Source organism: Pan troglodytes, chromosome 5 (genome assembly GCF_028858775.2).
Source record: "Pan troglodytes isolate AG18354 chromosome 5, NHGRI_mPanTro3-v2.0_pri, whole genome shotgun sequence".
Taxonomy (NCBI): Eukaryota; Metazoa; Chordata; class Mammalia; order Primates; family Hominidae; genus Pan; species Pan troglodytes.
This window is the reverse complement of record NC_072403.2, coordinates 84,119,091-84,145,326: the sequence shown is the minus strand read 5'-3', so window position 1 is coordinate 84,145,326 and position 26,236 is coordinate 84,119,091. Positions and strand designations below refer to the sequence as shown.

The 26,236-nt window shown below is 38.6% G+C and overlaps 1 protein-coding gene across 32 annotated transcripts in view; it reads right to left on the bottom strand.

Annotated features, from left to right (window-relative positions):
* RIMS1 (regulating synaptic membrane exocytosis 1) overlaps positions 1-26,236 on the bottom strand; it is a 517,655-nt gene that overhangs the window by 208,007 nt on the left and 283,412 nt on the right. For all 32 annotated transcript variants that reach the window (XR_010158065.1, XM_016955814.3, XM_016955798.3 and 29 more), the window contains 2 exons: positions 14,823-15,163; positions 11,589-12,454 (listed from right to left, as the gene is read on the bottom strand). Coding sequence is in view for 31 of the 32 variants with exons in the window: in XM_016955814.3 (XP_016811303.1) it covers positions 11,589-12,454; positions 14,823-15,163 (1,207 nt within the window). In the remaining variant the exon portion in view is untranslated. The remainder of the gene's footprint in view (positions 1-11,588; positions 12,455-14,822; positions 15,164-26,236) is intronic.

Below are 26,236 nucleotides of genomic sequence, written 5' to 3'. Positions count from 1 at the left end.
TGACTATAAAGGCTGTGTTATCTTTCAGATGCCATTTTGACCAGGTTATCTTTTGGTTTTGTGAGACAGCAAAACACATAGGAATATTATATCAATACATCAAGGAGAAATGTCCCTTTGAGGCATTTATCAAGTTGTATTTTATTGTGTAATTATTCCTTATTGTTTATTTTTCTCAATAGAATATAAACTCCATTAGAGTAGGGAGCATATTTATCTTTTTTTTTAACCTCAGTAAATACATAGAAAATGTGAAATACCTTTTTTTAACAAACATAAGAACAAACTCAGCATAAAATACAAATAATAGTATATATCTATGACAATAATAGTACACATATATTAAGTAGTTACCATATGCCAGGTACTGTGTTAAATGTTTAACTTATATGTGTAACTGATAAACTGTCCTTTTAAATTTTATTCCATGAGGATAATCTTCCCCCACCTGAAATTCAAAAATGACATACTATTCTTTTTAACAAATCTAATTCTGTGAAGAATGACATTGGTAATTTCATAGGAATTGCATTGAATTTGTATATTGCTTTGGATGGTTATGGTCATTTTAACCATACTGATTCTTCTGCTACACGAGCATGAAATGTTTCTCGATTTGTTTGTGTCATCTATTTATTTCATCGGTGTTTTGTAGTTCTCCTTGCAGAGATCTTTTACCTCCTTGGTTAAATGTATTCCTATAGAACACATCTTCCACAAAGTATTAGATTTTCAATTGTCATTTAAACTAAATATCAAGAAAACTTGAATTACTCTAAAAAAAAATTTCTTCCCAGATCATCCTTTACCTTCTCACTCTATTGGGGCTCATAACATACGAAACTGTTTCTTTTCCCTTTTCTTTGTATATTACAGATATTGATAATTATCTCATAATTATGATAATAAACATATATGGTATTAGTACCACAGGCAAAATAAAGATATGAAGAATGTTAATTTAGCATCCTATTATAGATGCATTATCTCATCCAAACCACTCAACAACCTTATGAGGTAGATACTTTTATTTCAATTGTGCTAATAAGAAAGTGGAGATTTATGGAAGTTAAGTAACTTGTGCAGTGTCACAAGGTGCTGGAGATTATCACGGCTGGTTCCCAAAATCACCCTTAGTAGGCAATGGTGGGGTTTGCTAATAAAGTTATTAATAGCTATTACAGATGGCATTTCTAATTAAGTTTGAAATAAGCAAATGTCCATGCTACAGTGATAAAAGGTGTTGCTCTTTGTGTTTCATTTTGTAAAGGCTGAGATTGGTTAAAATATTAGAGTAGGATGACCACTTTAAGGTATAGTCACACAATTTATTTGAGAATGAGATCATTTATGTTAAGAGGAACCAGGTTGTCTTTATCAGATAAATGAGCGTCTGGTATCCTTGTGTTCCCAGATGCACAGGTTTAACACTAACTTCAGAGATGTGTACAACCCAAATGGTAACCAAAGTCTCCAGAATGATAAATTCCCAAGGAGGGGAAACAGCATGGTGAGACAATAAGTTCTTCACATCAGACAAGCTCCAACCCTCCAACTACCCATGCCACCAGTCAGGTTTCTTTCATCATCTGCTGTTATTGTAAATAATTTTAGAATTTAACTATGTCTGATTCCATGCTCACTGTGATTTATAACACATATTCAATAAAAACTGGTGAAGAGCCCTTTAAGGAATGGGAGAATATACATATTGTGATGGTTAATACTGAGTGTTAACTTTATTGGATTGAAGGATGCAAAGCATTATTCTGGGTGTGTCTGTGTGGGTACTACCAAAGGAGATTAACATTTGAATCAGTGGACTTGGAAAGGCAGACCACCCTCAATCTGAGTGGGCACAATCTCATAAGCTGCCAGCACAGCCAGAATAAAAGCAGGTAGAAGAACATGAAAAGACTAGACTGGCTTAGCCTTTCAGCCCTCCATCTGTGCAACTGGAATAATTAGATACTAAGGTGGCAGGAGCCAAGGGCAGCACTCAACCATCAAAGGCAAGGTGGGCATAGCTACCATAATGGACAGCAGAGGCAAAGCAGCAATCGGAATAGCCTGACTCACGTAGAGCTCTGGCATTGGCTAATTAATCACAGTGTTCCTAGAAGTGAAATTGATAGGACGCCTACTGCATTCTTAATTTATATAAGCAGAAAACTTCCAGGTTGAGTGGACAAAAGACTAATTTGAATTATTAAAACAGAGAATCACAGCCCTTCAATCAATTTCCAGACCTGAGACAGTTTACAGACCCAGCACCCATTGAATGAAGGGAAAGCTGGGTGCTCTTGAGAAAGGACCCCACTACACTATTGACAATTTATGCTGTTACTCTTTCTTCTATCCTTCCCCAAGGAGACCTCCAGCCTTTTACCAGGGTAACTGTGCATTGGAGGAAGGAAAAAATGATCAGACAGTTCAGGAACTACTAGACACTGGCTCTGAGCTGACACTGATTCCAGGGAACACAGCACGTCACTGTGGTCCTCCAGTTTAAGTAAGGGCTTATGGAGGTCAGGTAATTAATGGAGTTTTAACTCAGATCCAACTTACAGTGGGTCCAGTGGGTCCCCGGACACATCCTGTGGCCATTTCCCCAGTAACAGAATGCATAATTGGCACAGACGTACTTAGCAGCTGGCAGAACCCCCACGTTGGCTCCCTGACTGGTAGGGTGAGGACTATTATGGTAGGAAAGGCCAAATGGAAGCCTGTAGAGCTGCCTCTACCTAGAAAAATAGTAAATCAAAAACAATATCACATCCCTGGAGTGACTGAAGAGATTAGTGCCATCATCGAGTACTTGAAAGACCCAGGGGTGGTGATGCCCACCACATCCCCGTTCAACTCTCCTATTTGGCCTGTGCAGAAGACAGATGGATCTTGGAGAACGACAGTGAATTATCATAAGCTTAACCAAGTTGTGGTGACTCCAATTGCAGCTGCTATACCAGATGTGGTTTCATTACTTGAGCAAATTAACACATCTCCTGGTACTTGGTATGCGGCCACTGATTTGGCAAATGCCTTTTTCTCTATTCTTGTCCATAAGGCCCATCAAAAGCAATTTGCCTTCAGCTGGCAAGGCCAGCAATATACCTTTACTGTTCTACCTCAGGGGTATATCAACTCTCTGGCTTTGTGTCATAATCTTGTTCTGAGAGAGCTTGATTGCTTTTCCCTTCTACAAGGTATCACACTGGTCCATTACATTGATGACATTATGCTGACTGGATCCTGTGAGCATGAAGTAGCAAACACACTGGACTTACTGATGAAACATTTGTATGCCAGAGGATGGGAAATAAATTCGACTAAAATTCAGGGACCTTCTACCTCAGTAAAATTTCTAGGGGTCCTGTGGTGTGGGGCTTGTCAAGATATTCCCTCTAAGGAAGGTAAAGGATAAGTAGCTGCATTTGGCAACCTTCTACAACCAAGAAAGAAGCATAACACCTAGTGGGCCTATTTGGATTTTGGAGGCAACACATTCCTCATTTGGGTGTGTTACTCTGCCCATCTATCAGGTGACCCAAAAGGCTGCTAGTTTTGAGTGGGGTCCAGAATAGAAGAAGACTCTACAACAGGTCCAGGCTGCTGTGCAAGCTGCTCTGTCACTTGGTTCATATGATCCAGCAGATCCAATGGTGTCTGAGGTGTCAGTGGCAGATAGAGATGCTGTTTGGAGCCTTTGGCAGGCACCCATAGGTGAATCACAGCAGAAGCTTCTAGGATTTTGGAGCAAGGCCCTGCTGTCTTCTGCAGATAACTACGCTCCTTCTGAGAGACAGCCTCTTGGCCTGTTCCTGGGCTTTACTGGAAACTGAATGTTTGGCCATGGGTCAAGTCACCACGCAACCTGAACTGCCTATCGTGAAATGGGTACTTTCTGACCCATCTAGCCATAAACTGGGGCCCAGCAGCATTCCATCATCAAACGGAAGTGGTATATATGTGATCAGGCTCAAGCACGTCCTGAGGCACAAGTAAGTTACATGAGGAAGTGGCTCAAATGCCCATCATCTCCACTCCTGCCACCCTGCCTTCTCCCCCACAGCGTGCACCTATGGTCTCATCAGGAGTTTCCTACAATCAGTTGACAGAGGAAGAGGAGACTAGAGCCTGGTTCACAGATGGTTCTGCACCATATGCAGGCACCAAATGAAGGCAGACAGCTCCAGCACTATAGCCCCTACAGCCCCTTTCTTTCTTTCTTTTTTTTTTTTTTTTTTGAGACAGAGTTTTACTCTTGTTGCCAAGGCTGGAGTGCAATGGCGCAATCTCAGCTCACGGCAACCTCTGCCTCCCGGGTTCAAATGATTCTCCTGCCTCAGCCTCCCGAGTAGCTGGGATTACAGGCATGCACCAATATGCCCGGCTAATTTTGTATTTTTAGTAGAGATGGGGTTTCTCCATGTTGGTCAGGCTGGTCTCAAATTCTTGACCTCAGGTGATCTGCCCGCCTCGGCCTCCCAAAGTGCTGGGATTACAGGCATGAGCCAGCTTCCCCAGCCTACTACACCCCCTTTTTAGGACATCCCTGAAGGACAGCAGTGAAGGGAAATCTTCCCAGTGGGCAGAACTTCGACCAGTGTACCTGGTTGTACACTTTGCATGAAGGAGAAATGGCCAGATGTGTGATTACATACTGATTCACAGGCTATGGCCAATGGTTTGGCTGGATGGTCAGGGACTTGGAAGAAGCATGACTGGAAAATCGGTGACAAAGAAATTTGGGGAAGAGGTACGTGGATGGAACTCTCTGAGTGGTCAAAAACTGAAGATATTTGTATCCCATATGAGTGTTCACCAACAGGTGACCTCCACAGAGAAGGATTTTAATAATCAAGTGGATAGGATCACTCGTTCTGTGGACAACACTCAGCCTCCTCTTTCCCCAGCCACCTCTGTCATCGCCCAATGGGCCCATGAACACAGTGGCCATGGTGGCAGGAATGGAGGTTACGCATGGGCTCAGCAACATGGACTTCCACTCACCAAGGCTGACCTGGCTATGGCCACTGCCGAGTGCCCAATTTGCCAGCAGCAGAGACCAACACTGAGCCCTTAATATGGCACCATTCCTTGGGGTGATCAGCCAGCTACTTGGTGGCAGGTTGATTACACTCGACCTCTTCCATCATGGAAAGGGCAGTGGTTTGTCCTCACTGGAACAGACACTTACTCCAGATATGGGTTTGCCTATCCTGCATGCAATGCTGCTGCCAAGGCTACCATCCATGGACTCATGGAATGCCTTATCTACTGTCATGGTATTCCACACAACATTGCCTCTGATGAAGGTACTCACTTTACGGCTAAAGAAGTGCAGCAGTGGGCTCATGCTCATGAAATTCACTGGTCTTACCATGTTCCCCATCATCCTGAAGCAGCTGGATTGATAGAACAGTGGAATGGCCTTTTGAAGTCGCAATGACAACACCAACTAGGTGATAATACTTTGCAGGGCTCGGGCAAAGTTCTCCAGAGGGCTGTGTATGCTCTGAATCAGTGTCCAATACATGGTACTATTTCTCCCTTAGCCAGGATTCACAGGTCCAGGAATCAAAAGGTAGAAGTGGAAGTGGCAACACTCACCATCATCCCTAGAGACCCACTAGCAAAATTTTTGCTTCCTGTTCCCATAACATTATGTTCTGCTGGTCTAAAGGTCTTAGTTCCAGAGGAAGAAACCTGTCACCAGGAGACACAACGATTCCATTAAACTGTAAGTTAATATTGCCACCTGGCCACTCCTACCTTTAAGTCAACAGGCCAAGAAGGGAATTGCAGTGTTGGCTTGGGTGAATGACCTGGACTATCAAGATGAAATCAGTCTACTACTCCATAATGGAGGTAAGGAAGAGTATGCATGGAATACAGGAGATCCCTTAGGGCGTCTCTTAGTATTACCATGCCCTGTGATTGAGGTAAATGGAAAACTACAACAGCCCAATCCAGGCAGGATTACAAATGGCCCAGACCCTCAGGAATGATGGTTTGGGTGACTCTACCAGGTAAAAAACCACAAACTGCTGAGGTGCTTGCAGAAGGCAAAGGAAATAAAGAATGGGTAGTAGAAGGTAGTCATCAATTCCAGCTATGGCCATGTGACCAAGTGCAGAAATGAGAACTGTAATTGTCATGAGTATTTCTTATTTTGTTAAGAACATATTTGTGCATGTATACACTTGTACTAAGAAAATATCTTCATCTTATTTCCTTTTTCCTTTATCATGTGACATAAGATTTATTGACTTCATATCAGCATTTCAGTGTTGTTAACTCTATGTAACAGCATTTGGGTTGGGGATTGGTACTTCCTGGTTGTACGAAGGATAGTTGTATTATGTTCGGCATAATTATTACCTTATTATTGTCTTTATTTGAAGATTACGTATGATTTCAGATGTGTATGGGTTCAAGTTGACAAGGGTGGACTTGTGATGGTTAATATCGAGTGTCAACTTGACAGGATTGAAGGATGCAAAGTATTGTTCCTGGGTTGTCTGTGAGGGTGTTGCCAAAGGAGATTAACATTTGAGTCAGTGGACTGGGAAAGGCCGACCCACACTCAATCTGCACAGGAACAATCTCATCAGTTCCCAGCACGGCCAGAATAAAAGCAGGCAGAAGAACATGAAAAGGCTAGACTGGCTTAGTCTTTCAGCCTTCCACCTGTGTGGGATGTTTCCTGCCCTCCAACATCTGACTGCAAGTTCTTCACCTTTGGGACTCAGACTGGCTTTCTTGCTCTTCAGCTTGCAGACAGCCTATGGTGGGACCTCACCTTGTGACCCTGTGAGTCAATACTCCTTAATAAACTCCCCTTTATATATACATCTATCCTGTAGCTCTGTCCCTCTAGAGAACCCTAATACACATATCAATCTCCATCAAGAGGTTTCTGGGCTGGGCGCGATGGCTCCCACCTGTAATCCCAGCACTTTGGGAGGCCGAGGTGGGCGGATCACGAGGTCAGGAGATCAAGACCAACCTGACCAACATGGTGAAATCCTGTCTCTACTAAAAATACATAAATTAGCTGGGTATGGTGGTGCGCACCTACAGTCCCAGCTACTCGGGAGGCAGAGGCAGTAGAATCACTTGAACTCAGGAAGCAGAGGTTGCAGGGAGGCAGAGGTTGCAGTGAGCCAAGATCACATCACTGTACTCCGCCTGGTGACAGACCGAGACTCTGTCTCAAAAAAAAAAAAAAAAAAAAAAAGGATATCTGGACACAAATTAAGTATATCTACATTTCTATTTAATACCTACTTTATTACCTCAGGGAAAAATATGTGCTCATACAACAATATTAAGGCACAAAAGGCAGTCAAGAGAGTCTACCTGCCATTTGACTTTTTACAAGCCTATAAATAATATGCAACTTATAAAGAGAAGTCATTGGAAGGTGAGCTGACTGATCCCATATACATATATTACATTCCAAAGATACTATTTTAAGTTGGGTTGCAGCAATAATAACAGAATGAGCCCTCCCTTCCTTCCTTCCTTCCTTCCTTCCTCTCTTCCTTCCTTCCTTCCTCTCTTCCTCTCCTTCTCTCTTTCCTTCTTGACGGAGTCTCGCTCTATCGCCCAGGCTGGAGTGCAGTGGCACAATCTCGGCTCACCGCAACCTCCACCTCACAGGTTCAAGCAATTCTCCTGTGTCAGCCTCTCAAGTAGCCTACAGGCGCATGCCACCACACCTGGCTAATTTTTTGTATTTTAGTAGAGATGGGGTTTCACCATGTTGCCCAGGCTGGTCTCGAACTCCTGAGCTCAGAAAATCCCTCCACCTCGGCCTCCCAAAGTGCTGGAATTACAGGGGAGAGCCACTGCGCCCGGCCAGAATGAGCTTTCTTAATTGTTCCTATATATAGTATGAGATTGTTCGGACACATATATATGGGGGGGGGGGTACATATATACATGCAGTTCGGACATAGAATGAGGAAGTGAAGTAATTCTTAAATTATAATATTTTGTATATAATTTATTATGCAATTTGGCAATTACAAACAAAGCCTAAAGCTGCAAACAGTCCCCCTAAATACAAAAACATTAAGAAACACTGAAGGGCTCCAACACTTCTACAAGGATGATAACCAGCACCATTAAATTTAGGACTGTGGCCACTTTAAATCTGAGTGAACAGAAGCAAAATGAGGAGAATCTTCAAACTAAGCACATAATTTTAATATTACATTGAAACCTTTTCTATATAAGCACTATCTAATGGAACTTTTTGTGATAATCATTCTCGAGCACCAGGCTTTTTGGCTAGTTCTTCAGAAGAAGGGGAGTTTTAAGTTCATTTATTTAATTTAAATAGCTACATGGGGCTACAGCATTATATAGTGAAAATTCAGACCATCACACAATATTCCCACAACTTTTGGAGTATGAACTTTTTACCTCAAAGTTACTACCCAAAACACCATACATAACACCTTGCTTGATACAAAACTTGTGAAGTACAGTTGATGCTTGAATAACACAGGGGTTAGGGGTTGACCCCCAAGTAGTCAGAAATCTGAGTATAACTTTTGACTCCAGAAAACCTTAACTACTAATAGCCTACTGTTGACAGGAACCTACTGTTTACTGATAGCATAAACAGTCAATTAACACAAATGTTGTATGTTATATGTATCATATACTCTATTCTCACAATAAAGTAAGCAATAGAAAAGAAAAGTTATTAAGGAAACCACAAAGAAGATAACATATATTTACTAGTCATTAAGTAAAAGTGGATCACCAAAAATGTCTTCATCCTAAAGGTTTTCATCCTCGTCGTCTTCACATTGAGGAGAAGGAAAAAGAGCCTTGCTGTCTCTGGATGTCAGAGGCAAAAGAGGTGGAGGAGATGGGAGGGGAAGCAGAAGAGGCAGGCACACCTGGTGTAACTTTATGGCAATGCATAGTAATTTCTGTCTGACATTTTTGCTTTTTTGTTTCTCTAAAAATTGGTTTTTGTATGGTACCAATCCTTTTTCCACCATTTGCTTTAGTGTCATTGTCTCTATCATAGAAGGATCCATGTGGTAAAAGAAGTCAAAAGGAGTCCTGAACAACAGGAACCCTCTACCAGACTGTCTAATGTCAATCTGTTTTCTGGCACTGCTTCTTTTACCTCTTCTTCCTCAGTGTCTGTCATTGCTTAAGAAGCACTCATCCATCAAGTTATCTTCTGTTAATCCCTCTGGTGTGGTGTCTATTAACTCTGGAATCTATATTTAGAAACCTTTCACCCCACACCTTTTTTTTTCATCATATCCACAATCTCTTTCATGATTTCCTTGATTTGCCAGTGAAGTCATGCACAACATCTGATACAGTTTTCTCTAGAAGGAATGAATTGTTTTGGGTCTGATGGCTTTCATGTTTTTTTCTATAACAACGATGGCATCTTCAATGGTGTAATCCTTCCAGATTTTCATGATATTCTATTCATCGGGGTTCTCTTCCACAGTGTTACAATCTTGTCCATACAGTACTATGTGAAATGAGCCTTTAAGGTCCAGAAGCCAAACTGGAATCTTTGTGTTTGAAGGCAAGTAGACCACTTCAACACCTTTCGTGTTGAACTCATGGGGTTCTGGGTAGCTAGGGGCATTGTTCAATATAAAAAGAACTTTAAAAGACAGTCCCTTACTAGCAATGTTCTTCCTGACTTCAGGGACAAAACATCCATGTATCTAGTCCAGGAAAATAACTCTTGTCTAGGCCTTCTTGTACAACCAAAAGGCTGGCAGTTATTGTTTATTTTTTCCCTTCAACACTCAGGGGGTTAATAGTTTTATACACAGAGGCAGCCCTTACTGCATTTGCACAAAACAGTAGAGCTAGCCTAACCCTTCCTGCCTTAAATACTAGTGCTTGCTTCTCTTCCTTACTACTAAATGTCCTTTTTGGCACTTTTTTTTTTTTTTTTTTTTTTTTTTTTTTTTTCAGAATAAAGCACCTTGCATTAAAAACCTGTTCAGGCACATATCCTTTCTCCTCAATAATTTTCTTAATGGCATCTAGAACTCATCTCTGCTGGTCCACAGAAGCTGCTTCTACTTTTGACATTTTTTAAAAGCCAAACCTCTTCCTTAAATGATCAAGCCATCCTTTTCCGGCATTAAATTCTCTAGCTTTAGGTCCTTGACTATCCTTCTGCTTTGTTATATGACGACTTTGCTTTTTCCTAATATTAGAGTCTATAGATACACATTTTTATAGCAATCCTGCAGCCACATAAAAGCTGCATTTTTAAGGCAAGATAAAAGTTTTTCACAAAAAGTGCACGGGTTTTGCTCCTGCTGACGTAGCTGCAGCAACAGCGTCACAAATTTCTTTTTCAACAATAGTCCTTACACTGGTTGAATTTATCTTGAAATGGTGGGCAACTGCAGCTGCAGACCTCAATCTGCGGTACACATCAAGCAATTCAACTTTTTCTTGTAATGTCATGACGTTGCTTCTTGGGAGCACTTCTAGTGTCACTAATGACACTCTGTATGGGTCTCATGATATTATTCAAAGTTAGTGGTATCGCACTAAACATCACAAAAAATACGTGAGAACCACAAGATACCACGCAATTTACTGGAGAAAGAAACTGCTCAAAGGGAGATGATAAGCAACACAGGGCATTTTAAAGTGGTGCTCGCAACACTAAAATCACTGGAAGAGGCTAAGGAAATTATTATAGTAATACAGTATGCACTACAGTTAATTTCATGCAGCTATGATTTAATACCGCATGTTTACATATTTACATTTCTTCCCACTGCAAATGGCGCCATGTAGTCTATAAGTGTGTGTTTAAGGTTTTATCATTTTTAACTTTTTATAATAGATTCATGTACATTTTATGGTAGCAAATGATAAAACAGACTAGTATCTATATATATTGTATGCATTCATGACATACCTAACTTTTTCTTAGTTTATTAAAATATTGCCAGGCTACCCGGTTCGTCCACAAGTTTTTAAAATTGCTGCAATTCTCAAAAAAAAATCCAGTATATTTATTGAAAAAACATCCATATATAAGTGGACCCATGCAGTTCAAATCCGTATTGTCCAAGAATAAACTGTAATCTGTTCACAACTCGTGAGAAAGGTTAATTTGAAGTTTGAAAAAAAAAAAAATCTACCTTTGCAACTGTAATATTACGTAACTGATGTGGTTTTTTTTTTAATGTCTACTTCCTTTATAAGGCATAATTTTCATTTTCTAGCAAACAAATTGTTTTTCACAGAATAATAAATCCACTCTAAAATAATATCTTAAAAATATTAGACTGCATACCAAATTTACCAGAATGACAGAATGCAAAATCACCAAGAACTTTTGTAGCCTAAATTTGGAGCTTGTTGTGTTTTAAAATCCCACAAATCAATCAATAAAATTAAATTAATAAAAATAAGACCTTCCACTGGCGGTAACGCTATCTTATCTGTGAGCATTCCCAGCCTCAATGCTGAACCCAGCAACTAGCCTAGCACCTGCACCTCTGCCCACGCCTCTTCACTTGGCTGAAGTCCCCGCACGGCCGGCGCCGCCCCCTTACCTTTCTCGCTGACGCTCTCGCTCTCCAGCTCCACGTCCTCGCAGCTGGTGTACTCGGGCGTCGACACGCCCTCCTCCTCAGAGCTGCTCACCGACATCTGCCGCTTCTTGCCGCCTCTCTTGGACCGGTGCGGCTTGGGCGGGGACGGCCGCACCGACTCGGACTGGTCTGAGCTCAAAGAGTCGTTCCGCAGCATGGTCTCCACCTTCTCGCGCTTGGCCTTCCGCATGAGGACCGCCGAGCTGGGGTCCAGGCGGCTCTGCTTCCTGAGGGGCTCCTGGGCTTTGAGCTCCGGGGCTTCTGCGGGAACCGGCCCATGTCTGGGCGCCGGCGGGCTGTGGTTCGTTAGCTGCTTGGCGCCCGGCGCCCTGGTCTCCGCAGTTCTCTCAGCCGAGTAAGCCCGCGGCGAGTCCGGCGGCGAGGCCCTGGCTGCCGCCGGCGCGCGTTTGCCGGCCTTGCCCTCCGGCAGCGCCGCGCCCGCCTCGGTGCGCGGGAGCGCCACGTCGCTGTGGCGCCGCTCGTGCCTGGCGCGGGACACCCGGGCGTGCATGCGCATCTGCTGCTCCTCAGGCGGCGGTTTCACCGGGTACCGAGCCAGGTTCGGGTCGCTGCGGTACCTGGTCTGATAGTCCTCCTCTTTTCTTTGCTTTTCCTCATCCGCCGCTTTGCCCTCATCCCGTTTTTCTGGCGTGTCTGGGTAATCCTGTGATCGCCCTTTCTCAAGCCTTCGGCTTTCCCGCCTTTCTTTGCGCTCCCGTTCTTCGACGGCCCCCTCCACGGGCTGCGCTGAGGTCTTTGGCACGCGTTTCCGCTCGCTCTTCAGGGCTCCTTTGCCATTCTGCTCGGAAAGCCCTGGGGTCTTCTTTCTATGATATACAAAGGAACGTCAAGGAGAGCAATTTATAAAGACTAGACATAAAAAACATGTTTTCTTCTCATTCCAGTCTTAAATCATTTCAGTTACAATAATTAGTTATAGGGATTTGGATCTGAAGGTGGAACTGTAAGGGTGTTGGAATTTTACAAGGTAAGGGATCTAATGGGAACACATATTAATTATTACCAAATATAGTTTTCATAAGAGTGTGATGCTTGTACTACATTTAGCAGCTCATTGAAGCATAGTTGCTCTTGTTAGAAGTTTACATTGAATCAATCTACTTTTCTTGAAATGCTGAAAAATACTTACCTTGCAAGGTTCATGTGAGGATTAGAGACACCATCTGTGAAGATGTTTTATGAAAGGGTAGAGTGTCATGCAAATGGAAGGAGTTCTCCAGTGTCTCTGATTCTTTGCTCTACTAATTATACTTTTTCTCATCTCTACCTTTAATTTTCTGTTTCTAACTCCTTGACAGTACAAAATATGGTCAAGAATTCTTCAGTAATTTAAAACAAATAAACAGTGTCTCTTTCAATCTTGCTTCTCCCTGAAGTTGCCCAGCTCTTTACACCGGCCACCTCTCTTCCTGCTCCTGTACTTCCCAATTCCTCATTGCTTTTCTGTGAATTTATATCATTAGTAAAGGTATTTGTCCCTATCAATCTTCTTCAAATTTTAACTAAAAAGTCAGAACAAAAAGTATCTATTCAGCCCTTATTCTTGAAATTTTTGTAGTTTTTCACTATATGTCAAAAACAGAACTCTTTTCTCTTTAGAAACTTTACAGCTCCAAATTCTCTATCTTATTTAAAGATATCATCTTCCAACCAGTTCCAAACTGCAGCTTCAGTATTTTTGTCTCTTCTTCTCCCACAACAATTTGTCACCAAATGCTGTTAATTCTACCTTCCCTGAGATATCTCTGGTGTCCTTTCTATCCTTTCTCCAAATAGCTTAGTTACACTTATTCTCTTGTACTGCCCTCTTATACGCTGTGTAGCTCCTCTACAACTCCTGAGTATCTTACAAAGCTTAATTCAGAAGTCACTTCCTCTTTCCTAGGGCTCTCAAAATACTATACATATTGCCTAGCTTTGATCAAATTAGCATCCTTGTTAATTGCCTAGGTGTCTGTCTTCCCTAGATTAGTGTGTGGTCTCTTCCCTAGGATTTGTCAGAAAAGGGACCAGGTATGTTCTAATCATCTTTATGCCCTCTGGTTCCTGGCACAGTGTTTATCTGTAGTAAATACACAATGACTACTGGCTTGAATAATAGTTACATTCACTGAAAGCCTACCATGTGCCAGCTTGGGAACACATGTTCTCTTTTAATACCTGCCACAACCCTGCAAGTGAGTTTTTACTGCCTATTGTGGCAGAGCCAGGACTAGAATCCAGACCTATTTAACTTTGAAGTCCTTGATCTTTTACTGTATGGGCTTTGCTTGAAAAGGGGTTCAAAAGCTTTCCTTGGAGCCTCCTTTCTCCAAGTAATGGTTACACATACAAAAACAATAAGCCCAGTCTAGGTGCTAACAAAAGTCCTGGCCCCAAAATCATGAGCCTCATGAAGATAAGGGCTCTGTCTTCTTTGTCAACACTTTTTCCCAGTGCATAGATTCATGTTTGCCCATGAATACATTTTTGAATGAATCAATCAAAGTAAATAATCTGATCATATTCGTCCCTGTTTAAATATTCAGTGGCTTCCCTTTCACCTACAATAAAAGCTATAAAATGTAACCTGTCCCTTCACTACCTCACCAGCCTTTTCTCCCCCACATTCCCTCTGCTACTTGCACTGTAGCCACCAGCTATCCTTTAGGAGGCCCTCACGTTGGGTTTGTTCCTTCAGGCCATGTGCCTATGCAGATACCTGGAGCACCCATCCTTCCCTTCTCCTGGTTAATTCCAAAGTCACTCTTTAGAGCTCAGCATAAAAGAAATACCCTTAAAGAAGGCTTCTCTGATGTGTCCACATACTTTCTGATAGGTCAGATTCCCCCATCACATCCTCTCAGAGCACACTTTTAATTAAAGGGCTAGGTTTATAAGTGAAACATGATCTAAGAGCTTTTCTGAGTTCATCATTGGAAGTTGGTAGCTCAGCTGGGTGACTTAGTTCATGTTTACATCTGTGCATGATATGAAAGAAATGCTTTCAACAAAGGTCTCCTAAGGAATACATTCTGGAGATAGACAACGCCCCTCAGGCCTTTTGTTTTTCCATGTAGGGCCTGAGAAGTACTACTTCCACATATTCCTCGTAATAGAAGTTAAATTCTTGAAAACGGCTTTGCTCTCCTAGCAAAATCTTGCCTTTTGCTTACAGGGTGAAAGAACTATTACCTCTCTCTAGGAGGTTCACTTCTAGACCTGGATGAAGCCTGCTTCTGTTCAGGCCCCAAGGCTTGCTGCGAGGGCTCAGCCCCTTTGCTCCTGTCTGGTGGTGCGCTGGGAGGAGCAGCATCCTGGGAGGAGGCAGCTGCTGTGCTCAGGGGTGTCTGAGACCGCGATCGCTCTTGGAGTCGTGCTTTCTTTTCTCTTGGTACCTCAGAGCCAGCACCTGTAGCTGTATCACTCAGGGTTCCATCCTGACTTGTCTGCTGAGGGCCACTTCCAAAGAACCATGCCCCAGATTTAGTTAAGATTTCTTGTTGCTTTCGACATAAATTGCATACCCACATAACCTATTTGAAGAAGAAAGAACAATATAAATTTTTATGCCCTCTTGGAAGTAATTTTTCAGTATCTTAAAATATATTTAAGAAAAAAAGAACAGTATTCATTTTCATATTTATCCTTGCAAATTTCTTGTGGAAATGGTCCTCCCACAAGTCACAGTCAAATATATGAATGCCTAGACAGGGACTTGTCTGAGACTAGAGAGCCTCTCAGCAGCCAGAGTAGAGTTTTTTTCTCAGCATTTCTGATTTGATTATTCTGAATTTCCTTTTACCATATATCTGTCATATTTTTTATAATTGACTCTGGAGTGTTAGCAAAAATGTTCTAAGCAAGGTAGTTAACTGATTAGAAAAATGTTACCAGGAAAAAAAAAGAAAAATGTTACCAGGAACTACAGAATCAATATGTAAATACATAAACCTCAGTACTTGCAAGTATTTTTAAAAAGTCTGTCTTTTCAAAAATTATCCACAATTAAAGGCAATATTAAAAATATTAACATAGAAGAAACATACAAAGTAAGCACACAAAAAAGGTCAATGTGTATATTTTCTCTAGTTTCTTAGTAATAAACTAACCTTAAGCTTATTTATGCTATAAAATATAATTTTCCATGCACATATTTACTAAAGCAATAAATCTGACTCTGAGTTTATTCATATGTGACCACTCCAATGTAATGTTCCCCAAGGAGAGCTATTGGGGAACCATCATTTAGCAACATATCCACTGATAAATTATAAGATGTAGCACCACTTAAAATAACCTATATATCTGTTCTCCATTTGATGACCTTTAAAATGAATGTAATAATGAGGACGATTATCATAATAAAAAATAATGATAGCAGCAATGACTAGCTGTCACAGGGCAAAGATAGGTGCTAACAGCTCCATGAGCTGTCTTTTCAAATATCCTCAGTACCTCTGTTTCTTTGTGCTGTGACTTTACATCGCTGCCTCAGTTACATGCCTCCAAAGGCACTTCAGGTGTTTTGTGTTTGTTTCTACTTCAGAAACTACCTCCACAGGAAAAGCTAATTACCAAACTCTAGGCTTCCTTTTCACAAATACTGACTCAATCAACACGTACTCAAAAATATTGTATCAGGATGAATAAATCATAGAAACATTAACTGATAAGTAATAGAAAATAGTAAAAGAAGCATTGTTTAGTAGGTCAAATGAAGAAAATGAACTACTGAAAATATTCAGATAAATGGGGAAAAACTGTAACTGTAGCCATAGAATAAGATTAAGCTAAAATAAGAATAAGAAAAAGACAGGAAAAAAGTAATACACTTTTTTAAAAGGAAAATACTGCAGATGAATTAAGAACTGCTTTCCAGGAAAGAAAACTCAAATGAATTATAATATAGGAAAAATTAAGACCGAAGAGAAATACTTGCTATAAAAAATTTAAAATTCATGAAGGTTAGTTGATTTATTTAGACTTTCCCAGTCATAAAATGAAGTGTACTAGGTTCAAAAAAGCAGTTAGGTATAATGTCTACACAAAGTATTATAACCAATATTACGGAATTCTCATCTACTAAGATGTCAAACAAGATGAACAATTCATTGCATAAACCTATATCAAAATAAGGATTTTATGGAAAGTAACTTCAATTTAAGTGCTAGCTAAATAAGGGTATATTTTACAAAATCTATTACTGAGTAGGTCCCTCAGAAGTCCTGATTGTTTGAACATGGGCATATTAAGGGTAACATTAAAAGGTGCAATACTCCAGGGCCAGGACCTTCATGAATAGTCAGTGACACTGAGTCTCTTCTGCCCAGAACCCTGAGTGGGGACAGGACGTGTGTGGTGGGAAGGTTTTGGTTTGTTTGTTTGTTTTTTGTCTCTTTAGCTGACAGACCATAATAAGAAAGTTTGAAATCGTGTAATTCAACAAGATTGGTATGAAATTTTGACTATTTTACATCAAATAAGAAGACGTTAAATTTGTATTTCTCAGACTAATAATAAGCAACTTATTACTCATCATTTAAAGTAGGTTCTTTTCAGCCAGGTGTGGTGGCTGATGCCTGTAATCCCAGCACTTTGGGAGGCTGAGGGGAGCAGATCACCTGAGGTCAGGAGTTCGAGACCAGCCAGGCCAACATGGTGAAATCCTGTCTCTACTAAAAAATACAAAAATTAGCCGGGCATGGTGGTGCACGCCTATAATCCCAGCTACTTGGGAGGCTGAGGCAGAAGAATCACTTGAACCCGGAAGGCAGAGGTTTCAGTGAGCTGAGATCCCGCCACTGTTCTCCAGCCTGGACGATAGAGTGAGACTCCATCTCAAAATAAATAATAAGAAATAAAATCAAGTAGGTTCTTTTCTACAGAAATATCAAGGTATACTTAGGATAAATATGCAGTTTTTAAAAAACCAGAAAACACAAATTTACAATTATAAAGTTTCTAAAATTGAATAAAGCTAAATAAAGAAGCAGAAAGGAGCACAATAATACTGATAGAAGGGTAAAGGATACTCTTCATTTTACATTTGAATATTCTCTAGAAATCATTATCACAATCTTATTTTGATTGCTTCACATTGTTAAATGTTACAAAAAATGGGTCAGTGAGAACTAACTGCCAGATTTGGGCATGTTCCAAATTTTGAGTATGTGCAGAACTGCTACCAGATCAATTAAAAGAAACACAATTTATTATTATTAAATAAGTTGAATTTTAAAATTTAATTTAATTTCCAATTTATTCAAAAGGTTACAATTAGTGACTATGTCAAAACAGCATAGGCATTTTAAATTCTATTCTTAAAATACTTTGTATTCATTTAAGTCTGTGATGCTTTGTTAATTTTTTTCTGTTTTTAACATTTAGTAAAATACTGTATAATTCCAAACTTTTTCTATGTCTTATTTCCTTGTACACCACAACATTTTTAAATTTGTATTTTTAAATTAACTATAAGTGTAGTCAATCCATCCTCCAAACTGAAAGTAAAATTAACCATGACAATGTTAAAATATTTATTTTTATCAAAATATCACCTCCCAGTCTTTATTTTCAGTTCTACAAATTAATCATACCACAAATTTTACAAATAAAAATAAATTGCTCATATGAGTTATAAAGAAAAATATATAATATTACAATAGAATATTGTCATACATTTCAACACAGTTAATACCAAACATTGCAGACCTCTACAGTACATTTTTTGAAGTCAGTATTAAGTATTATATTTGCCTGAAGCTATAGATAATACAAGAGTGCTGTAGGGAGTCATTTTTAACAGATTTTTTTTAGAAAAGAGGATAAGACGTAACTTTGCCTACAAAAAAATGCTATTTATTTAAAGCACACAAACACACCTTTTAGAAATTGCACTATGCAGGATTATACCCTGATTAAATACCCTGGGATGTGTTCCAAACTAATCTAAACTAAAGTAGGCCTGTGCAATAACTTATCTTAACAATTTACAGATGTTAAGCAATCACACACAAACTCAATTCAAATACTATCGTGAAGTTACATGACTTTTGAAACACCATGCCACATATCAGAAAATATGCAGGATTGAAAATTGTATTCTGACCTTTTGCTGTAACTGCATTTTTAATTGTCTTTTCCTCTTAATTCTTAAGAAGTACAATAAACTATTTTATAAAACCCATAGGAATTTTTTACCCAGAGAAATAAAAATTGCAACACTTTCTACTATACATATACAGAAAATTCCATAGATAAAACCACAAGTTTGGCAGAAAAACTAAAAAGGTATTCGAGTGGAAGAAATATTAAAATATTTACAGGGCCGGACACACAGAACAAAAGAAATGTGCCCTTGATTTATTCTTGATGATATTACTAAGGTGATTCATGACGAGGTCTAGAATAATTTCTTTTTTTTTTGGAGGGGGGATGGAGTTTCGCTCCTGTTGCCCAGGCTGGAGTGCAGTGTCGCGATCTCGGCTCACTGCAACCTCCGCCTCTTGGGTTCAAGCGATTCTCCTGCCCCAGCCTCCCGAGTAGCTGAGATTACAGGCACCTGCCACCATGCCCAGCTAATTTTTGTATTTTTAGTAGAGACGGTGTTTCACCATGTTGGTCAGGCTGGTCTCAAACTCCTGACCTCAGGTGATCCACCCTCCTCAGCCTCCCAAAGTGCTGGGATAACAGGCGTGAGCCACTGCACCCAACTCAGAGTTCTTATATTAACACAAATGTCTTCCTTATAAGAATCCATCTGAGGTATTTAGTATTATAACATAAAGAATAAATATAAGCATGAAGGTTTAGAAAAAGAGATTGTGATTCAATTTTCATTTGATACTTTTACAGATAAATTTTAAGATCAATTTTCAATGAATATAGGATGTTTTTAAAAATTATTATGGTACCATTTTGAAAAACATGAAAAAGAAGACGAGATAGTCAATTACAGTTGCTCATTTTCCTTTCTCTATTCAGTAAGCACTCTAGCAGAAACTGGGGGCAAAATTATCAAGGTAATATTTCAACTTTGTTGACAAAAGTAGATGAGAGGGTAGAAAAGAGTAGATGTCAGAATAAATGAGAATGAGTTCTCTTTGGTTCTCGTAGTGTGAATGTGTATGTGGGTGGGAATGGGTGGGTGTATGTGGGTATGTTTCTCTTAGTCTTTTATTGTTGTTATTGCTATTTCATAAATTTATTTCCCTTTGGAAGTTTATAAAATATGTGGTTTTATGAAAGACAAAAATATGATATAGAATGTTTCTTTTTAATGGGTAAATCACTTCCAATTCCACTCTTACTATTAGCATTTTAATACAATTTTCTATGCAAATTTAAAATAACTGAGATTCCACTGTAACTCTATATCCTATTTATATATTTAATATTATAGCACAAGTATTTCTATGTGATTCTAAACGTTTCTAAAGCATTTTAATATCTACAAAATATTCTATAGAGCTGGAATATCACTTACCTAGTCCTTAAACTGCTTATAACCTTTCACATTAACACAGAACTCTGCAGTGAAAAGTGTGTTGATCAAACTTTTTTTCATATTTATGGTCTTTTTTTAGGATACATTAGAAAAAATCAAATTATTTGGTAAAATTTTAGAATATTTAAAGCTCCTCTCATATAATCACTGTGTGGTAACAGTTGGGGCTCTCTGTATAATTTGCAAAATAGCTTCCCAAAAGGGGTGCTACATTGTAACCCAAAAGTGACAATATCAATTCTGCACTTTAAAATCTAATGACTTAATAATGCCCCCAAACCCTATACTCTTACAAATGTTTCAAATTTGAAATAATACAGTGAGATTCATTTAGATAATAGAACCATAAACCCCACAGCAAAAGAGGACTCTCAAGGAAGGGAGATAACAATGAATTTCTGCTAAGTGTATGTATGTAAAAGGGTGGTAAGTGAAACAAAATGGAGGAAGCTGTAGCTCAAATCACAGATGGAGGAGGGCCGTAACCAAGAACGGAGCTGATTTTCTCTGAAGAACCCACGAGAAGATCTAGGTTAGATGGCAGATACTATGGCAGGAGAGAAGTGAGAAATAGAATTAAAACAGATGACTATTTGTCTTTTTTTTTTTAAGTTTATTTTCCATATGCAGAATGACCACTTTCCCACAAATCTGAAACAGACAGGTGTTGTTGACCTGCAAAGAGCCTCTCTCATTCTGGCAGGTAGGTTTTCTCCATCCTAATGGCTGGTTCTCCAGTTGTTCACTTAAAAACACCTCCCACATATGCACACACAAACACACACCCCAATCATCCATTCTCATGCCTCGCTTTTGTTTATTCCCCTATATATGGCTAATCAAGGAACACTAAACTATTAAAATAAAAACTATAACATTAAAGAGAAAGGCTAAAATCAACATAGAGAAGAATTAATGTTGGAAGAGTAAGAGATAATTCCAGGAAATATCTTAAAGAAACCTTAAAATAACCTTTAATTAGTGTTCAGATGTCAACCTTAAAAGAGCTTTTAAAATTAATGGTAAAACTGTCTCAATAAAAGAAGAATTTAAAAGAAAGGATGTATGAAAAAACAAGAGATAAGAAAACACATGAGATAAAATGTTAGAGAGATAAAACACATGAAATAAAAAACATGAGATAAAAGTTCTAGAAAAAAAGAACAAAATATGGAGGGGAATAAAGTTGCAAAAATAATAGAAGACAAATTCCCAGAATGGAGAAGTCATTGCATATTAATACAATGAATGGAAAAAGAAACCACCAAGATAAAAATCATTATGAAATTTCAATATAACAAAGCTAAAAAAAAGATCCTAAAAGTTTCCAGAAAGAAAATGTTGGGTCCTAGAGAAAGGTATAGGAAATAGAATGGTATCAGAATTCCCATCAGCAATACTGGATGTTTGAAGACAAGGGTGAAATACTATCAATAGTCTTCAGGAAAATGATATGGGTCCTGAAATTTTATATATAGGTAAACCATCAATCAAATATAAGGCAGTTTAAGAAATCTTCAGAATTTGGAAGAACTTGGAAAATTTACCACTCACATATCCTTGTTAGCAAAACAAAATCTACCAAGAAAGAGGGAATCCAGGAAGCAAATGGTTTTCACAGAAGAGCAGATGTTAAGGGAAGTCTCATGATGAAGAGCCCTCTTTGAAACCCTAGAGAGAAATTTCGAGCAGGAGGATGGAGACTCTAGAATGAGGATTCTGGGAGCAAAAATTAAATAAACCAGAAGACAACAGCAACAACACAAAAGGCAAATTGATCAAATGCATAGTGCGATTTTGAACACAAAACAAATGAAACAAAAACTTCATAGGATAAAGGAATTTAGCTAAAGGGAGGACCCATTTATATTTGAAGCTAAGAACATTTCCCATCAAGTAGGACAGTGGTCATGGTATCCGATCCATAGAATATGAAGCATAATCTAAATTCATTGCTTGGCTCTGGTTAATGACTGTGTTAAGCTGCAGAAGTGAACCATAGAAGAAACAAAATAGAGATTTTGGGTGGAAGGACAGAGGAGTGTCCAAATGACATCTTTGTGCTTTAGTATCTTCCTTTATTTTTATATGTCATTGCAATACTATATGAGCTGTGAAGAGTTTATTAGCCCAAATATAAATGCTTAATAGTGCCTTGTCTCTCATGAATAGACAAAGTTGGGGAAGAATAGTCAAAAGACTTTTGCTCTTTAATATTAGCCTTCTATTTCATCTTTTATCCACATATACACAGTTACATAGTTATATGTGGTATTACATATAGCTATACATTTATCCTTTAACATATTCATAACATGATTAAAAATATTTTTTGATCATTTACCATTTATTGATGATTTTATCATTTTTTTATTCATTTAAGTTGTACCATTAAGGTAAACACTTTGTTTCGAATGTTTTCCGTGTTTGTTAGCATGTAAACTAATCAGGTTTTTTGTGTATTTATCAATTAAATTCATAGTATTTCTTACCAATTTAATTGATTTATTAACTCCTTGATATAGTTTTTTATTAATTTTGTTGCTTGCCATATTGGTTTTTTTCTGTTACCATAAAGATGGTTTTCATTTTATATCATCTATTCTATTATTCTCTTCCTTTGCAATCCTTCTGTTGTACTTTAGCTCAGAAAGTGCTTTTATAAATATTCACTTTTATTTTCATTGACTATTTATATGGTTGAACATTTTACATTGTCTTTCTTGATCTCTCAGAATCTATTTTGAAGTATAACAAGAGTTAGGGAACTACACTCATTTCTTTTCATAGATAACCGTCTCAACATGTTTACTGAAGGATACTTCATTTCACTATCAACCTGCAAAGAAGAGTGATCTCTAGAGTTAAATTGCCTAGGTTCTCATCTCACGTCCATCTGTCAATCCACTTACTTGCAATTCACTCAGGCCAACTTGCAAAGCCTCCCAAAGACTCATTGTCATCATCTATAGACAGGGGGTAATAATAGTTCCTATCTCACTGAGTTGTTTTGAGAATTAAATGAAATAATACATCTAAATTGCTTAGCATAGTGCCCGAAATATAGTAAGAAAGCATTATCAGCATTATAATGGTTATTTTATCATTATCAGAAAGGTTTGGGGGGGCTATCAGATTCATACAATATCAGTAAGAAAATTATTTTTTCCCATGGAGGTGTGTGTGTGTATGTGTGTGTATATATATATATACACACACATATATATATACACACACACATATGTAATATATATTTATACATTATATATGTATGTATATGTATTAGGTATAAATATATGTATTATATATAAATTCAATATGAATTATATTACATTATTTAAAGTTTCTACATTTTAAAGTTGAGTTTACACACTATCTAATGGTCTGTCACTCACTTTTCTTGTTTCTGTAAATGACTAAAATTTTTATTACCCTGATTCTGTGCAGGTAATGGCAGGTAAGAGGCAGCAATGAATACTGAATCATGGTTAAGGAGCAGCTCTTGGAGGTAGAATATATAGGCCTGAATCCTTATTTGCTGACGTTCTCATTATCTCACCTAGGACAGCTTATATCTTCTCTCTGTGCTTCAGTATCCTCATTTATAAAATAGGGAAAATAATAATAATGATTTCATAGACTCTATGTTAGGATTGAGTTATACAAAACTGTGTTTGACACATAGTAAACATTCAATAATATTTTTATTAGCATCATACAACATTTATTGCTGATGTGTCTTCAAACTAAAGGTAAATAAATATTATTTTATTTTGCAATATAAAGTGATACACTCAGTACATATTATTGATTTCCACAAATATTTTAGGTGCCTGTTATGTGTTAGGCATTGTTTTAGGTTCTAGGGATGCAGCACTGAAAAAAATAGACAAAAATTCTCCCCCCGGAGTTTATGTTCCAGTGAAAAAAGACAGAAACAAAACATAATGGTAGGCTGGGTGCAGTGGCTCATCCTAGCACTTTGGGAGGCTGAGGCGGGTGGATCACAAGGTCAAGAGTTTGAGACCAGCCTGGCCAACATAGTGAAACCCTATCTCTACTAAAAATACAAAAAATTAGCCAGGCGTGGTGGTGGGCACCTGTAATCCCAGCTACTCAGCAGGCTGAGGCAGGAGCATCGCTTGAACCTGGGAGGCGGAGGTTGCAGTGAGCAGAGATCACACCCTTGCACGCCAGCCTGGGCAACAGTGCAAGACTCTGACTCAAAAAAAAGAAAAAAAAATAAAAAAAACCCATAATGGTAAACATATGTGGTATTATAGATGGTGATAAGTACTGAGGAATAAATGCAAAAGAAAAGGCATTGGGCACTCCGAGTGGTGGTAGAGTACAATATAAAATTGGCTAGTCAAAGAAAACTACATTGAGAAAGTGATATTTGACTAAGAGTAAGCTATGCAGGTATCTGGAGGAAAGCATCTCAGGCTGTAAAAACAGTAAATAAAAAGGACTTTGTGGAGCTTATACCTGGTGGTTTCAAGGCACAGGTGGAGCCGAGTAAGTGATGGTTCAGGTCGTATAAGATATGTTCAGTAAAGTAATGAGTCAGACCCAGTAGGTCTTTGTGGACTATAGCAATGACTTTGACTTTTATGATGAGTAATGACGAGCCATTGGAAGATTCTGAGGAGAGAAGTCATCTCATATATCTTTTGTTTTTGAGACAGGGACTCACTCTGTCACCTAGGCTGGAGTGCAGTGGCACCATCACAGCTCACTGCAGCCTCAACCTCCTTGGCTTAGGTGATCCATCCGCCTCTTCCTCCCAAGTAGCTGGGACCACAGGCAGGCACCACGCTCAGCTAATTTTTGTTTTTTTTGTGTTTTTTTGGTAGAGACAGGCTTTCACCATGTTGCCCAGGCTGATCTTGAACTCCTGAGCTCAAGCAATCTGCCCGCCTTGGCCTCCGAAAGTGCTGCAATTACAGGCATGTGCCACCGTGCCCAGATATAACTTGGGTTTTAATAGGATCTCTTTGGTTGTTGATTGAGAATAAAATATAGGGAATCAATTATGAAATATTTGTGACTTGAATTCTATTACTGCAATTTTTGCTCTCTTTTAGCTCATCTTCACAAAATGTGTTCTCTCATTCCTTTAGTTTACCTTTTTGTGTTACTTTGTTGGAGGTGTTACCTCTGATAGACAGCACAAGACTGAAATGTATTTTGGATCCAACTGATAATTTTTGTGTTATGATAGCACCTGAATATGCAGCAATCCTTATTTCTCTGTCTTATCTGAGGTCCTCCATTGATCAAAAGTAAATGCATAGACTCATGCACTGAATTTCATACTTTCTGCCCATTGAGTACCTCACTTATCATTGACTCCTTTATTTTCCTGAGCCTTCAATCTCATCTTCTCTACTACTCCCTTCCTCTTGGCATATAACCACAAAAGTATACAAAATAATCAAGACTTTTCTTCCAGTAATAACAATTTGAACCTCCTCTTTCTCGTCACTTTTTTCATTATCCTCCTTAAAACCAAGCCACTTGTTAAAGTAACCTAAACTCATAGCCTCTCAACTTTCTCACACCTCATTTCCTCCCACCATTTTGAAATCTGACTCATCCCTACAATTACACTTTCCTTCCAAGGACATTAGTGATTCCTTCCATAGTGCCAGTTCTACTTAGTGCAACTTTTTAACTCTCATCTTAATAAGTTCTTTTGAGTATTTGGAATTCCTAACCATCCCTCATTTTTGGTTTCTAAAATTCAGTGACAATTTTCTTTTCTGGTCTTTTTCCTATTTGTATCACCTCTTCTCATATTCCTGGCTAAAATCTTCCTTCTTTACTCTTTTATTAAATGTTGATGTTACACAGGACTCAATTCTTGCTCTTCTACATTTGTTACTTAAATAGGCTTCATGAAAGATGTAAAGTTTTCCAAACATTTTGATCTCAAGCCCTCTGAAAAAATATTTTTGAGAAGGCTTATATAATAAATATTTGTGTAATGCATTATGCATGCCTATTAGAATAACACAGTATTTGCATTGTAAAACATGCAGAAGTAGAAATTAAAATAAGATAAAAATATAAATAGAATTTCAATTTTATTTTGTAC